This window comes from Nycticebus coucang, chromosome 7 (genome assembly GCF_027406575.1).
Source record: "Nycticebus coucang isolate mNycCou1 chromosome 7, mNycCou1.pri, whole genome shotgun sequence".
NCBI lineage: Eukaryota > Metazoa > Chordata > Mammalia > Primates > Lorisidae > Nycticebus > Nycticebus coucang.
Window position 1 is genome coordinate 55617875 of NC_069786.1, and position 13541 is coordinate 55631415.

Consider the following 13541-nt stretch of genomic DNA (forward strand, 5'->3'; position numbering starts at 1 on the left):
GGTGCAGTCCCAAACTGGGTGAGCAGAAACAACTACTTGTGTTTCTTGATTGCTGTCATGTGCCGAGCTTAATGTAGGGTGACTTTGGCATACTATCTCAATGTGTCTGGGGTTAGGTTTAACATTTTGCATGCGGTCCTATGGTCATTAAAAACTGGAGCTTGGATTGATACCAAGGGCAGCCTGGCCTTCCATTAAGCTGTTCTCAATTTTTCTTTGAAAAGACAGGATAGAGCTGGGCTGCTCAATCTTCAGTGTTCACCAGAAGCACCCAGAGGGTACCTAAAACACAGCAAACTAGGCACTGTGATGAGGGTCTCATTCATAGGTCCGTCGGACCCACCAATTTGCATTTCTAACAAGTTTTCAGGTGACACTGATGCTGGTCTGGGGTCCACACTTTGAGAACCACTTGGATGAAGCCATTCTCCTCACCATGCGAGAGTGCTGTGGCTTCTCTTCAACACCTTTAAGTGTTAAGCTGAATGCTTTGCTGCTTTCATGTATAAACCTAGAACAGGGGAAGTGCTGGGGAGCTGCCGTGAATCATCCTAGACAATATTCGTGCAGGTGAAGTCCACGTGTAACTCCCAGTGTCTCCTTTCATTGCTGATTCTGCACAGTCTACAAACAGGTAGATACCTTTGTGTCTTCTCTTAATCTTACCAAAAGTTCCTGTCAGATTCTTCATTAATAATGACATAATAACTACTAACAGATTAAAATTTTATCTTCCCAAAGGATGTTTTACAACACAATCATAAGAACCTTAGGCTGAAACTACACAATTCAAATTCCAAGTGGAATTTCAGGCATCCAGACTTTTAGGGAAATATGGATCCCTCAGGAAAATACTATGTTGGGGCTAACATCTTCATCTATAAGAGGAACCCTGCATCAGTACCCCATGGAATCTTCCAGCAAACTACGCAGTTACAGAACAATGTCCGGCATATTGTAGTTGCTTAATAACTGTTGGATGGGTGGATGAATGAATAAATAGTTTCCTCGGATCTCACATTCAAATTTAGGTGTCAGCCATGATTAGGTAACTTGTTAATTATAATAATTATATTCATACTGAGTTCTACTTCATGGAAATAAATGTTAATTTTTATACATCTACTATTTAAGGAGCTACAGAGTTGCCAAAAAAGGAGCCATAAAATATCACACTTACAGCAACACTGTCCTGACACATCCAGTAATATCAATTCCTATTCTTACTCCCTTAAAAATAACCCCTGTCCAAATGTTGGTTCCTGCTCCGTAAAGATGCTAAATGAAATATCTATGTCTGTTAGTAGAAATGAAGGTATCTTAATTATATTAACACCAGTGAATGAACTGATAAAGCATCAGATACTGTGGAACAAACTATGATGGATTTCATCAGAGCTAGGCCCAAAGCAAACATGTACAGAGGACCCTGTTTGTCCCTCTCCAGGGTGACTCAGAGACACTGTGTGTGCATCTATAATTATACCTGCACTTGGAGCATCTCTTGCCTTATGAGATGAAATGTGTCATAAAGTGAAGTGCTTAGAAATTTTCCATGTTTGATTGGCACAGTTACTTTGTCAAGCAACTTCAGTAACATTTAAGAAACTGCTTTTTAGAGGAACCTGACACAGTATTCTGATGGTTACAAAGAATGAGGACGCCCACCTAGTCCCAAAAACCTCCTGGGACTCAGCTGGTACATTTAATAGCCATCTGATCAAAGAGATTAAGTCTGCTTTAGACATAAAATAAAATGTTCAAATGGCCCAGGATTAAGCTAATTCTGTATAATCAGGTGCTTTAGATGAATGAGAGACTAGAACACAGGGATAAACATGATGTTTGGGCAATTGGGACCTTTCCATTCATGTGAGAAAAAGAGCAAGATTTGCCATGGCTTCACAATTTTCTTTTTTTTTTTTTTTGTAGAGACAGAGTCTCACTCTATGGCCCTCGGTAGAGTGCCGTGGCCTCACACAGCTCACAGCAACCTCCAACTCCTGGGCTTAAGAGATTCTCTTGCCTCAGCCTCCCGAGTAGCTGGGACTACAGGCACCTGCCACAACGCCCGGCTATTTTTTGGTTGCAGTTTGGCCGGGGCCGGGTTTGAACCCGTCACCCTCGGTATATGGGGCCGGCGCCTTACCGACTGAGCCACAGGCGCCACCCGGCTTTACAATTTTCAAAGAGATTACGTGTAACATTTAACAGCTTTTATGTTCACATGTTCTATTAATAAGATAATGGGGCTTAAAAACCATCACTTTCCAGAGTAATCTTGCAATTCTCTGTTCTTCCCTTCACCATCACAGCACCACCGTCCACCAAAACGGTAGCTACTTAAGCAAGAACCTGCTTCTCTTTCAGCCTCACATCTCATTTAGCACCAGGAGATGTTCTCCAAAGCATCCTTGAACCTGTCCACTTCCCTTCACAGTCACTACCCTAATTCAACCCAGGTGTAGCCGCCAAACTGGTCTTTCTCCTTCCTTTTATCCCTGTCCTTTCTCTCTGTAGCAGCCACAGTTTTTGAAAACATCAATCAGATCCTGTCCTCTTTCTCATGCAGCATTTGCGTGGCTCCTATTCTGTGGTCTATAAGGCTGGAATTTTGGCCTTCCTGCTGCCCACCTCGCCATTGGTCTCCCTTGGGATCATTATACAGGGCAAGGCTGGGCCTCTGGGCCTTTGCACGTGCTGCCCTCTGCTTGCTGTGCTTGCAGTGTTCTCCTTGCTCTTCAAGATGTTGTGATTTTCTAAAGTCCCAGGTTGAATGTTACCTTTTCAAAGCAGCTTTCTCTGTCTTGTCTGAAGTAGCTGCCCCAACCCAACTTCCATCATCATGTCACCTATTTCCTCAGAGCAACTGTCACACCATAATTACCATGTTTCCCCAGGTGTGCTTGCTCACTGCCTAGCGTGGAAGCCCCATGAGCAGGAGCAACTGCACCTGTCTTGGTCTCTGCCCTAGCCCAAGTCCCTGACGTAGGTGGTCCTTGATACTAGTCCAGCAAAGTGAGATTTGAACAAGGGAATCAACTCACAGATTGCTCTGCGGAGACACATAGCTGGTGTCTATTTGGAAAAATTTGTGGCTCATGGGTGTTCCAATTGGTGAAGATGACTGAAGAGCCATCAGACCATTCAAAGGAAACTGGAATTTTATTGCTGCTCAAACCAATCCATGTTTCTGATGCATTTTCTGTAAGAAATAAATGCAAGTTACTCTTAAGACTATTATTTGCAAAGGAGATAACACACGGGGTATATTATCAAAATATACCACTCTGCATGTGATTTCTTCCTTTATCTCTTCATGTGATGAAATCTGTTTAAGTCTCAGTATAAAATACTTGTTTGCATCTTTCCCCCTTCACCCTCTTTTGGTTTGAATTTTTTGCTCTTCTAGAACTCATGTAAAAAGTTAATTCCAATGTAGCAGTATTGAGAAGCAGGGCCTTTAAGAGGTGATTGGGTCATGAGGGGACATGACTGTGCCTTCATGATGGATTAATTCATTCATGGATTAATAGGTTATCATGGGACCATGATTTTATAAGAAGAAAAACCATTTGTACCCTCCCATTAATCTGAAATTAAAGAAAAGAAGAAGAGAGACCTGAGCTGGCATGTTCAGCACCCCCTGCCTGTGACACCCTGTGCCACCTCAGGACCCTGAAGAGAGGCCCCACCAGCAAGAAGGCTCTCACCAGATGAGGCACCTTGATGTTAAACTTCCCAAACTTCATAACTGTAAGAAATAAATTCCTCTTTTATTTTTATATAAATTATTCACTCTTAGTTATTCTTTTATGAACAACAGAAAATAGACTAAGACACCCCATAATGTCCAGATCTGCTAGAGAGAAGCCTCATAAGTGAGGCAGAATATGAGCTCAGACTATGGAAGGACTAAGCCTAAGCAAGTCATGCTCTCAGGACTCTGGTTTCTGCCATGGTATTCAAAGTAGATCTGAAAAGTTTGGTTTTGTTCTGCCTAGAGGAAGGAAAAATAAGGACCATTGGATTATGAAAAGGGCATGTTTCAAAAAACCCCAAACTTTTAATGATAGTCTAGCTTGAAGGTACATTTTTTTCTTGCCTTCTTTCTTTTTTGCCATGAGAAAAAAGGAGCAGAAGCTCTTACAGGAGTAACAGGGTTGCTGGAAAAGTAACTAACACTTGACAGCCTCGGTGGGGTGAAAGGCGTCATGTAGCCGAGAGAGACGTGCAAGTACCCTTGACATTAAACACCCACAGGATTTGTTTAATCCCGAAGGCAAAGGATTACGAAAAATGAAAGAGAAGGATTTGTGTTTTCACTCCAAACTAAAACTTAACATTGAAAACGTCATCAAAGTAGAGACTGGGGATTTTTGTTTTGATTTGTTCAAGGCAGCAATTTATTGTTTTTCAGCAGAATTCTACGTTAAATATATGACACAATGAGGAGCGAATCTGCTCTGATGGGCTAAAACTGGGTGTAAGCCCAGAAACCTAGAACTCCTGGACATGGGACATAGCCTGAAAACTATCTCACCAAGTAAATTATTCATTTTCACTTGCTAAAATTATTTAAAACCCTTTAGTATCTGGATTACATGACTGTAACACATTACTGCTATCTAGTGGATATAAAGCTAAATTACAGGTTCAGGTTTTTTATTAGGAGTTTTAGGAAATAACATTTGCCCCCTTAAAAAAATTAAAAATTTTCTAATGTATCTGGCATAGATGGAGATGTTACAAAGTCTCCAAACATGTATTTTAATCCACTTAATCTTCACTCCTTGATTTCTCTGCCACCATGTCCAGGAGTTACTATTTAGAAACTTTAAATATGTGTGCCATAAACAACCACTTTTAAATAGCTTAAATTTCTTTTCAATTCCACTAATAAAAGTAGTTACTACATTATATTTTATACCTCTTAAGCCAAAGGTAATTGGTACTCACCATCTCCAAGGAGGGTGACGAGAAACTCCACCTCTGCTAATGAAACGGTGTCTATTAGTGTACTGTTATCAGACTGGCAAGAATGCAAAGCCTCATTCCAGGTCTTTTCTTCTTTCTGAAGTTTGTAGCAATTACGATTGTAGGGATTCCAACCAGGCTCACAGTGTGTAGCATGATATTTCCAAGCATCTTTTTCTTTTTAAACCAACAACAATAACAAGTCATTTTGTACAATTATTTTGACAATTGCTTATTATCCTTTACATAAATTGCCATCAATAGGATTACTTTAACAATGGGAAAGACAGAAACATTTGAAATGACTTTTAAGTCATAGAATTCTAGATCTTCAGGGTCGAGAGTGTCTAGTCTTCTAGATACAGGATCAAATGAACCTCAGAACTACATTTTCCAGTTGAGATATCTAAGGTACAAAGAGGATAGTAGTGATGCTAGCAAGGTGGCTGGCTAGGACCTCCTAGTATACATCTCCCCATAGGAACAGCCAAAGCAATTAATAAACAGCCACATCTTGATGAAGGTAGTGCCAGAATACATCAAGAAGTTGCAGAAACTACAAAAGACATAGAAACCTTCTCCTTTGCCACACTTTCCTTCAGGGGAGATCAGCTCAGAGCAGGCGGGGGTGGGGTCTTCCCCCTGTGGGGACAGAGTGAGCAAGAGGACCCAGGAAGCCCCCATCACCACTGTGATCAACTATAGTCCTCACAGGCACTAAGCCCAGCTGAGAGGGCTGCCTGAAGTTTACACAGCTTTGCTTCCCCCAGAGAAAGAGCTAATGTTGTACTCTGACCCATTGTGGCCCCTGTGGCTACTGTGCTGCCCCATATTGGAAAAGGAACCACTGCTGGAGTGTGTTGTGCTCCACTGGCAAGCTATGGCAAGCTATGGCACTCTTGCATCCTTGCTGCTCTGTTGCCACTGCACCCAATACCCCTATGCAGCCTCCATTCTACCCTATAGGACCAAGCTACCACAGGGTACTTCATCTATCTCTCCCCATCGCTGCTGCACTCTGCCTTGCAGAGCATGAGCTGGCTTGCTTATCAGCCTACCTTCCAAAAAAACCAATGCCTTGGCCACCTAGAATAGTCATGCTGCTCAATAACTGTGCTGAAGTAGTACCCTGCCTCCCGTGCTAGTGTGGCACCCTATCTCCCTGGGAATCCCAGAGCAGTCCTGTCCTAGTGACTGAGCTGAAGTGATGCCACACCTCCCAGGGAATTCCTGCCTTGGTTGCCTAGATCAGTCACACCCTGGCATCTGAGCTGACATGGTGCCCCACCTCCATGGAAAATGATTCCTTTACTGCTCAAAGCAGTCACGCACCCCTTCATGTGAGCAAAGCAGCATCCCACCTCATGGGGAATTGGTGTCTTGTCTGAGATGAGCAGCCATGCCTCACAGGGCTGAGCTGATGAAGCAGCCCATGTGCCAGTGAAACAACATTTGCTGAGCTGGAATACCTGCATTCCAGGCCAAACAACTGTAGCACCCTGCTTCCTCCCTGGAACTGGACTAGTCCCCTACAACCTGAACTGCTGAGGCACTATACCTCCCCAGGGAGTGGAATCATCCTTTTGCTGTTCCTTGCCCCCAGTGGCCTATGCTATAGTTATGCTCCCCTACTCCTGAGTCCTTGATGCCACTGTGCCTGACCTCACAGAGTCTGAAATGCTGCTGGGTCCCAACATCGCTGGGTTAAGCCTCATCCCCCAGAGCTTGCATTCTGGTTCCTGAACTATAGCTGTGCCCTGTTCTCTGGGGTCAACCTTCCAGAGAACTCCTTCCTCAGAGCTGGGCCAGTGCTGTACTTTGTTCCCCAGTGGCCAACTACAACCTGGCTCTATAAGTAGAAGCTTCTGAGATGTGCTTAAGAATCACAGATCCCAGTTTTGCGGGTAATCTTCATCCACTCATGCCTTTGAGAGTGAACCTGTGCCAGAAGTCCCCAGCCCTGGTTCTTCAATTTCTCTGAGCATCTGTGTTCTGAACCTCAGCAGCACTGTTTTGGGGCCATGTCAGACCCAGCACCAAGAGGCGTCCTCTCAGCTAAGACTCCCTATTCTTGGGAAGTGAGAACAGAAGGGATGCCCAAAGCCCTTGCCACTGAAGACTAACAGAACAGGCTGCTGCTGCAGCCTCAAAGACCTATAGCCTGGGCCGCTGAGGCACCCACAATCATTGCTGATATTAATTGCAGCTGAAGAAACTGCATGGAGGCTATACCACTGCATCCACTTGGACCTAGAGCCAACATAACCTTCCTACCTAGCGCCCTAAGGCCCATTTGCAGGTGAAAGTATTTCCCTGTAGAAACTACTTGGTAAATTTTGAGATGACTATTCCATTAGATGTAGAGACATCAATGAAGGAACAGAAGAAACATGAAAAGTAAAAAAATATGATACTACCAAGGGAACATAATAATTCTCCAGTAACTGACCCCAAGGAGGAGGAAATTCACAAATAGTCTGAAAAGGAATTGAAAATAATGATCTTGAGGAAACTCAGAGAGATATAAGAGAATACAGATAGATAATTCAATGAAATCAGGAAAACAGTTTCTGAATAACAGGAATCTAAATGACAAATTCAACAAAGAGATAGATATCGTTAAATGGAACCAAGCAGAAACAACAAAGCTAAAAAATTCCATGAATGAAGTAAAAACTATAATAGAGAATTTCAATAGAAGATTGGATGAAGCAGAGGAAAGACACTATGAACCCAAAGATTAGTCTTATAAAATTACCCCATGAGAGGGGAAAAAAAGTGAAAAAGTGAAGACAGCCTATGGGACTTAAGGACACCTTTAAGTAAACAAACATTCAAATTATAGGAATTTCAGAAGGAAAAGAAACAGAGAAAGGGATAGAAAGCTTATTTAATAAGGTAATTGGAGACAACTTCCCAAGTCTTGGGAAAGATATGAACATTTGGATCCATGAAACTTAAAGATCTCCAGACAAATTTAATCCAAAGAGGTCCTTTCCAAGGCACATTGTAATCATATTGTCAGAGAGTTTTAAAAGCAGCAATATAAAAGTGTCAAGTCATATATAAAGAAATCCCCATTAGATGATGAGCAAATTTCTTAGCAGCAGCCTTGCAACCCAGGAGAGAATGTGATGAATATTCACAGAATGAAAAGAAAAAAATTATCAGCAAAGAACACTATACCCATCAAATCTGTTCTTCAGAAATGAAGGAAAAATAAGGCCTTTCCCAGATAAGTAAAAGAGGAGAGAATTCATCATGACTAGACCTGCTTTACAAGAAATACTGAATGGAGTTCTTTCCTCTTTTTTTTTTTTTTTTTTAAATTGAGACAGAGTCTCACTTGGTCACCCTCTATAGAGTGTTGTGGCGTCATAGCTCACAGCAACCTCAAACTCTTGGGCTCAAGCAATTCTCTTGTCTCAGCCTCCCAGGTAACCATAATGCTCAGCAATTTATTTTTGTTGTTGTTTGTTTGTTTAGCAGGCCCGGGCTAGGTTCAAATCCACCAGCCCTGTACATGTGGCCAGCATCCTAACCACTGAGCTATGGGTGCCCAGCCCTTAATGGAGTTCTAAAGAAGAAATGAAAGGATGCTAATTACTAACATGAAAATATATGAAAATAAAAAAAAAAAGAAAATATATGAAAGTATAAAATTCACTGGTAAAGGTGAATGAATATATATAGGCAAATTCGGAATACTTAAATACTATAATGGTGATATGTAAATCATTTACATCTCTAGTCTGAAAGTTAAAATCAAAATGGTAAAAAATAACTATAGCTACAATAAGGTAAGAAATAACAAAAAGAGGAGGCGGAGCAAGATGGCAGCCGAGTAACAGCTTCCGTGCATCTGGGCACCATGAGTCTGGGGATATAGGACTCCAGGCATCTCTGGCTGGTGGGATCTGCCTATCATCACCCCTGAGAGGATACAGGGAGTCAGCGAGAGACTTCTGGACCCCAAGAGGAGGACTAAAACAGTGGAATACCGGCAAGTGGTCGCATGTGTTCAATCCGTCTAAACCCGCCCGCAACTGTAAATTCAGTAGCAGCCAGACTGAAAACCAGAAAGGCCTTACCTGTGAACTGTTTTGGTGTCTTTGGACTTGGCACTCAGCTGAACTGCCTTGGGGAGAGCCTGAGCGGGAGTGCAGAGAACTTTGGCCTTTGTCTAGGGCCCCAGTCTGAGCCTCTGAGCCAGACGGAGCTAATAGTGTTTGGCTCTGGGTCACAGGCAGACATTGTGAGCGATCTGCCCCAGCAAGCTCCACCCTCAGGGTCGCAGAGCTGGAATTGGGTGGGAGCTGGTAACCCAGCGACCAAGTAGCCTAAGGGCGGGGTCTGAGCCGCCTTGCAGCCCTAAACCTCGGGGGCAGAGGGAGACCAGTTTTGACACACAGGGTAAGTGGATAGCCACTTCAGCAGTGATTCCAGTGACAAGCACTTCCCTGAGAAAGCTTCTGCTCAGTAAGTGAACAAGTTCAAAGTGCCTTTTAAGTGGGCTGAAGAGAGATTTAGGGTGTCTACCTGCTGGGGTTTGAGAAACTAGCAGGCTCCAGTCGTATCAGAACTGTGATTAACATCTCATACCCCAGAAGACCACGTGTTGCCCAGACAATATTCAATAACATATACATACTGCTTTGTTTTTGGTTGTGTTTTTTTTTTTTTTTTGTTTTTTTGGTTTGGTTGTTTTTTTTGTTTATTTTGATGTTGTTGATTGTTGTTTTGTTTTTTAAGTTCAACCTTTTCCATACAGATCCTTTTTCTTTCTCAATTTTTCTAGTTTAATTATAATTTCCCATTGCTGCCTATTTCAATAATTAGAACTTGATTTTTGTTAGTGTTTCTATCACTATTATTTGGTTTTTCACCCAATTTTATCCCGTAAAGTTTTCTGTTGCTTGTTTTGGTTTGATTTATAGCATTTTTGTCTTTCCTCTCTACTTGGTGGAGGTGGGGTACTGTGTCTGATCAGGTTAGCAAAGAGCTGCTGACCTCAAGGGAACCACCCAACTGGGCACCCCCAGAAGGTGGTTTTTTTTTTTTAAGGTTGTATCAAAGTACCCTACTGTACACCTATATTGCTCTGTCTCCCTCTTTCTATGCCTCTCTTCTTTTTGTCAATATTCCTTTTACCCACTCCCTCTCCTTTCTCTATTTTTCTTTTTTTTTTTCTTATCACTCGGTCCTCCTTTCTTTCATTCCTTTTTTGCTCTTCAACCTTCTCACCCTTCTGGTCCTGTAACCCTTAGTCCACAGGCATGAGAACTTAAAGAGCAAGAGGAAGTGAAAGGAAAATTAGGGCAAGGAAACAGATAAAAGAAATCACCCATGAAAAAGAATCAGCAGAAAACTCCAGGCAACATGAAGAACCAGTCCAGAACAACCCCGCCAAGGGACCATGAGGTAGCTACTGCAGAGGATTCCACCTATAAAGAAATGTTAGGAATGACAGAAAGGGAATTTAGAATACACATGTTGAAAACAATGAAAGAAATGATGGAAACAATGAAGGAAACTGCTAATAAAGTGGAAATTAACCAAAAGGAAATCCAAAAACAGAATCAAATAAGAGATGAACGATATGAAGAATATAAAAAGGATATAGCAGACCTGAAGGAAATGAAACAGTCAATCAGGGAACTTAAAGATGCAATGGAAAGTATCAGCAACAGGTTAGACCATGCAGAAGAAAGAATTTCAGAGGTAGAAGACACAGTTTTTGAGATAACTCAGATAGCAAAAGAGGCAGAAAAGAAGAGAGAGAAAGCAGAACGTTCACTGTCAGAATTATGGGACTTTATGAAGCGTTCCAACATACGAGTTATAGGAATTCCAGAAGGGGAAGAAGAATGCCCCAGAGGAATGGAAGCTATACTAGAGAATATTATAAAAGAAAATTTCCCAAATATCACCAAAGATTCTGACACCCTGCTTTCAGAGGAATATCAGACCCCAGGTTGCCTCAACTCTAACCGAGCTTCTCCAAGACACATTGTGATGAACCTGTCCAAAGTCAAGACAAAAGAAAAGATTATGCAAGCTGCCAGGAGTAAGCGCCAGTTGACCTACAGGGGCAAATCCATCAGATTGACTGCAGACTTCTCTAATGAAACTTTCCAAGCAAGAAGACAATGGTCATCTACCTTTAACCTACTTAAACAGAACAATTTCCAGCCCAGAATTCTGTACCCTGCTAAGCTAAGCTTCAAAATTGACGGAGAAATCAAATCATTTACGGATACAAACATTGAGGAAATTCGCCACAACAAGACCAGCTCTACAGGAAATACTTCAACCTGTTCTGCACACTGACCACCACAATGGATCAGCAGCAAAGTAAGAACTCAGAAATTAAAGGACAGAACCTAACCTCCACGTGATGCAAAAGATAAAACTAAGCAATGGACTCTCACAAAATAAGACGAATAGAATACTACCACACTTATCAATTATCTCAATAAATGTTAATGGCTTGAATTCCCCACTGAAGAGACATAGATTGGTTGACTGGATTAAAAAACACAAGCCATCCATTCGCTGTCTGCAAGAAACACACCTGGCTTCAAAAGACAAATTCAAGCTCTGAGTCAAGGGTTGGAAGACAATTTTTCAGGCAAATGGAATTCAGAAGAAAAGAGTAGTTGCAATCTTATTTTCAGATACATGTGGATTTAAAGCAACTAAAGTCAAAAAAAGACAAAGATGGTCACTTTATATTGGTCAAGGGAAAAATACAACAAGAAGACATTTCAATTCTAAATATCTATGCACCCAATTTAAATGCTCCCAGATTCTTGAAACAGACCTTACTCAGTCTGAGCAATATGATATCTGATAATACCATCATAACAGGGGACCTTAACACTCCTCTTACAGAGCTGGACAGATCCTCTAAACAGAAATTAAACAAGGATATAAGAGACTTAAATGAGACCCTAAAACAACTGTGCTTGATATACGCATATAGAACACTCCATCCCAAAGATAAAGAATATACATTCTTCTCATCACTCCATGGAACATTCTCCAAAATTGATCATATCCTGGGACACAAAACAAATATCAACAGAATCAAAAAAATTGAAATTTTACCTTGTATCTTCTCAGACCATAAGGCACTAAAGGTAGAACTCAACTCTAACAAAAATGCTCGACCCCACCCAAAGGCATGGAAACTAAACAATCTTCTGTTGAATAACAGATGGGTGCAGGAAGAAATAAAACAGGAAATCATTAACTTCCTTGAGCATAAGAACAATGAAGACACAAGCTACCAAAACCTGTGGGATACTGCAAAAGCAGTTTTGAGAGGAAAATTCATCGCTTTAGATGCCTACATTCGAAAAACAGAAAGAGAGCACATCAACAATCTCACAAGAGATCTTATGGAATTGGAAAAAGAAGAACAATCTAAGCCTAAACTTAGTAGAAGAAAAGAAATATCCAAAATCAAATCAGGGATCAATGAAATTGAAAACAAAAGAATCATTCAGAAAATTAATGAAACAAGGAATTGGTTTTTTGAAAAAATAAATAAAATAGATAAAACATTGGCCAGACTAATGAGGAAAAGAAAAGTAAAATCTCTATTAACCTCAATCAGAAATGATAAAGGGGAAATAACAACTGATCCCACAGAGATACAAGAGATCATCTCTGAATACTACCAGAAACTCCATGCCCAGAAATTTGACAATATTTGGAATCACACCCTCTCCCTAGACTCAGCCAGGAAGAAATAGAGCTCCTGAACAGACCAATTTCAAGCACTGAGATCAAAGAAACAATAAAAAATCTTCCAACCAAAAAATGCCCTGGTCCAGATGGCTTCACTCCAGAATTCTATCAAACCTTCAAGGAAGAGTTTATTCCTGTACTGCAGAAATTATTCCAAAAAAGTGAGGAAGAAGGAATCTTCCCCAACACATTCTATGAAGCAAACATCACCCTGATACCAAAACCAGGAAAAGACCCAAACAAAAAGGAGAATTTCAGACCAATCTCACTCATGAACATAGACGCAAAAATCCTCAACAAAATCCTAGCCAATAGATTACAGCTTATCATCAAAAAAGTCATTCATCATGATCAAGTAGGCTTCATCCCAGGGATGCAAGGCTGGTTTAACATACGCAAGTCTATAAACGTTATCCACCATATTAACAGAGGCAAAGATAAAGATCACATGATCCTCTCAATAGATGCCAGAAAAAGCATTTGATAAAATCCAGCATCCTTTTCTAATTAGAACACTGAAGAGTATAGGCATAGGTGGCACATTTCTAAAACTGATTGAAGCTATCTATGACAAACCCACAGCCAATATTTTACTGAATGGAGTAAAACTCAAAGCTTTTCCTCTTAGAACTGGAACCAGACAAGGTTGTCCTCTGTCACCTTTACTATTCAACGTAGTGCTGGAAGTTCTAGCCAATACAATTAGGCAAGACAAGGAAATAAAGGGAATCCAAATGGGAGCAGAGGAGGTCAAACTCTCCCTCTTTGCTGACGACATGATCTTATACTTAGAGAACCCCAAAGACTCA

General features: G+C 41.2%; 1 protein-coding gene across 2 annotated transcripts in view; it reads right to left on the reverse strand.

The window, feature by feature from the left end:
• PLA2R1 (phospholipase A2 receptor 1) overlaps positions 1-13541 on the reverse strand; it is a 134605-nt gene that overhangs the window by 80533 nt on the left and 40531 nt on the right. For both annotated transcript variants that reach the window (XM_053597839.1, XM_053597838.1), the window contains exons 7-8: positions 4960-5154; positions 3048-3205 (exon numbers count right to left, since the gene is read on the reverse strand). In XM_053597839.1, the coding sequence (XP_053453814.1) occupies positions 3048-3205; positions 4960-5154 (353 nt within the window). The remainder of the gene's footprint in view (positions 1-3047; positions 3206-4959; positions 5155-13541) is intronic.